The sequence below is a fragment of the Austrofundulus limnaeus genome, unplaced genomic scaffold, assembly GCF_001266775.1.
Source record: "Austrofundulus limnaeus strain Quisiro unplaced genomic scaffold, Austrofundulus_limnaeus-1.0 Scaffold136, whole genome shotgun sequence".
NCBI lineage: Eukaryota > Metazoa > Chordata > Actinopteri > Cyprinodontiformes > Rivulidae > Austrofundulus > Austrofundulus limnaeus.
The window spans coordinates 522,352-524,806 of NW_013952538.1; the positions used below are offsets into that span (position 1 = coordinate 522,352).

A 2,455-nucleotide genomic window follows, 5' to 3' on the forward strand; every position below is an offset into this window, starting at 1 on the left:
GAGAGGGAGGTCTGGGCCTCCCTTCTGAAGCTGCTGCCCCCGCGACCCGACCCCGGATAGGCGGAAGAAAATGGATGGATGGATGGATGGATGGATGGAAGTCCTAGTATGGCCTTATAAATAAAAATATGCCAATGACGGAGTCTACAAGGGTCCAACTCTGTCCATCCAACTCGATTATATAGTGTGCAATGATGTGTAAAACCTTTTAAACTTGTTATAAATCTTAGAGCTCCCTGACAAACAGTATCCAGTGAGTAAAGACATTTAAGAGAAGCATGCATGTAAAAAACGTCCCCATAGTCCAGTACAGACATAAACGTTGCTTCAACCAATCGCTTTAGCCTCAAAAGACAGACATGATCTAATCCTGAAATAAAATCCCAATTTTAATCTGAGTTTCTTCTCTAGCTGTTGAATATTGGCAGAAAAAGACGAAGAATCATCAATTAAAAATCCTAAATATTTATACTGTGACACATTTTCAGTTTTCAAACCCTCAGTTGTTATAATGACTGGAAGATCCTTACATTTCAAATCTCCCTTTTGAAAACAACATTTTGGCTAGAAGATGGTAAAAACCATTTCTATGCGCACTCAAGAGCACTACAAGCAGTTGAAGATAAAACTATGAAAGTGAAAATAAAATAGGTTTAAAAATTTGGCGAGTCAGAGATGTCAAAATAATATTTGTGTTAAACAGGATGCAAAATGTGTTCTTTTTGTTTTTGATATCGTTTTATTATCACTACTTGTATTCCATTGGTTTATACAGTATATGTTGTATTCATGATTAAATGCAGCAAAATAAACAAATTCAAAAGTAACAGATCTTTTGTAATACTTGGTTTGTTTACATAATGACTAATTGCTGGATGTTCGGCCCCTGAGCTGTTGGCCTGCTGTTACTGTGGCCCCAGCAGCAGTTTAGTTGATTAACCCTGTTGCCTGAATAAAGCCTTTATAGAAAGAAAACAGTGCTGCAGTCACAGTCTTATAAAGATTAATAAAACACTTGCCTGTAAAATCTGAGCTTGTGAGTTTCTTCTTGTTGACTTGCAGGTATTCAAGCAGGCCGATGAGCTTTGTTTTGTCCCCCCGGGACGCAGCTTTAAACAGTTTGTCCCTTGTGAAAACAGAGCTCTGTGGGCTGTCAGCAGCACCATAATCACTGAAACGTAAAGAAGACACGGATCTGAGTGTTTAAAATCGTGTAAAAAATGCTCACTAAAATATGAAAAATAGAAGAGTTTCAGATCCAGAGCAGACAGAGGGACAGAGACGGTTTCACCTGTTTACAGGAAATCTGACACCACTCTTGACATTCACCTGCTAAAACACAAACCTAAGAAGGAAATCAAAGGACAGTGCTTTGCCAGTTTGATCAGTTACCCTGACAGGTTGCTGTCCATGGGGACAGAAGATGAGTCGTCTTTTTTAAGGGGCCAACCTTCATCCTCTCCTTCCTTGTCTCTCTGATCTTTATTTGCCTCCTTTTGGTCCGTCGGTTCTTTGTCCTTCGCCTTCATGGTCCAGACGTTCAGAATAAAATCCAAACTGAGTGTGAGTCCCCAGGTGTAAAAGATGTGAATGTACGCATGAGGTAATGCTTTGTTAGGCCCCGCCCTCTCCAGGTGAGCAGACCTGCTGTTAGCCAAGAGCAATAAGAGAATGTGTCCCTCTGCAGGGCAGAACCTGTCTGAGCAGAGCGGGCTGAAGAATAGTCTTACCAACCTGTCTCTGAGACCACGAACCTGTTTCTGTCTCCACCTCTCCATACTGACCTAAGTACTTTGCACAGGTCAAATCAGTCAAAACGAGTAGAACTCGTTTGTTTAGTCCAGGTTCACCTCTTTGTAACAACCCAGTGACATCATGACCCCAACACCTTACAGAACCTTTCCACTTTGTTAAACATCTTCTCAGTCCAAACCAGCATCAAAGGACCTCAGATTCCACATTTCAGATTTGTTGACAAACCAGGATTTTTAAATTGTTTCATTTTCTTGGACCTCAACTTGGAACCGAAAAGTAAACTTCATTTTTCCTCTAGGTATATTTTCTGAGACTAATGACTGCTGTTAACTTGTCAAGGTCAGTAATCCTTAATCTGCCTTGCCTACTGATGGTCAGAGGGTGGTGCAATGGCAGCCCCACCTCTCAGTCTGCCCCAGGGCAGCTGTGGCTTTATTGTAGCTTACAATCATCAGTGTGTGAATAAATAACGTGGTGTCTTTGTGTCCTAAAAAAGTGCTAGGACTGATGCATTGTTATTATTATTATTTTTTTTAAATTATTATTATAAATAGTAGTAGTAGCTTCACCGGACAAAAGGCTAAACGACTCATGATTGCAAATAAAAATGGAGTTTCATCTCATTTATTATTTATTTTAATCCAATAAGATAAACTGCCACATTAATAAACAATAGTCTTAATCTTAATTTAAAATGTCA

The 2,455-nt window shown here is 39.7% G+C and overlaps 1 protein-coding gene across 1 annotated transcript in view; it reads right to left on the reverse strand.

Moving 5' to 3' along the window:
• LOC106522754 (transient receptor potential cation channel subfamily V member 1) overlaps nucleotides 1-2,129 on the reverse strand; it is a 13,538-nt gene extending 11,409 nt beyond the window's left edge. The window contains exons 1-2 of the mRNA XM_014015903.1: nucleotides 1,393-2,129; nucleotides 1,020-1,171 (exon numbers count right to left, since the gene is read on the reverse strand). Coding sequence (XP_013871357.1) covers nucleotides 1,020-1,171; nucleotides 1,393-1,778 — 538 coding nt within the window. The 5' untranslated portion in view covers nucleotides 1,779-2,129. The remainder of the gene's footprint in view (nucleotides 1-1,019; nucleotides 1,172-1,392) is intronic.
• Nucleotides 2,130-2,455: the final 326 nt, after the last annotated feature.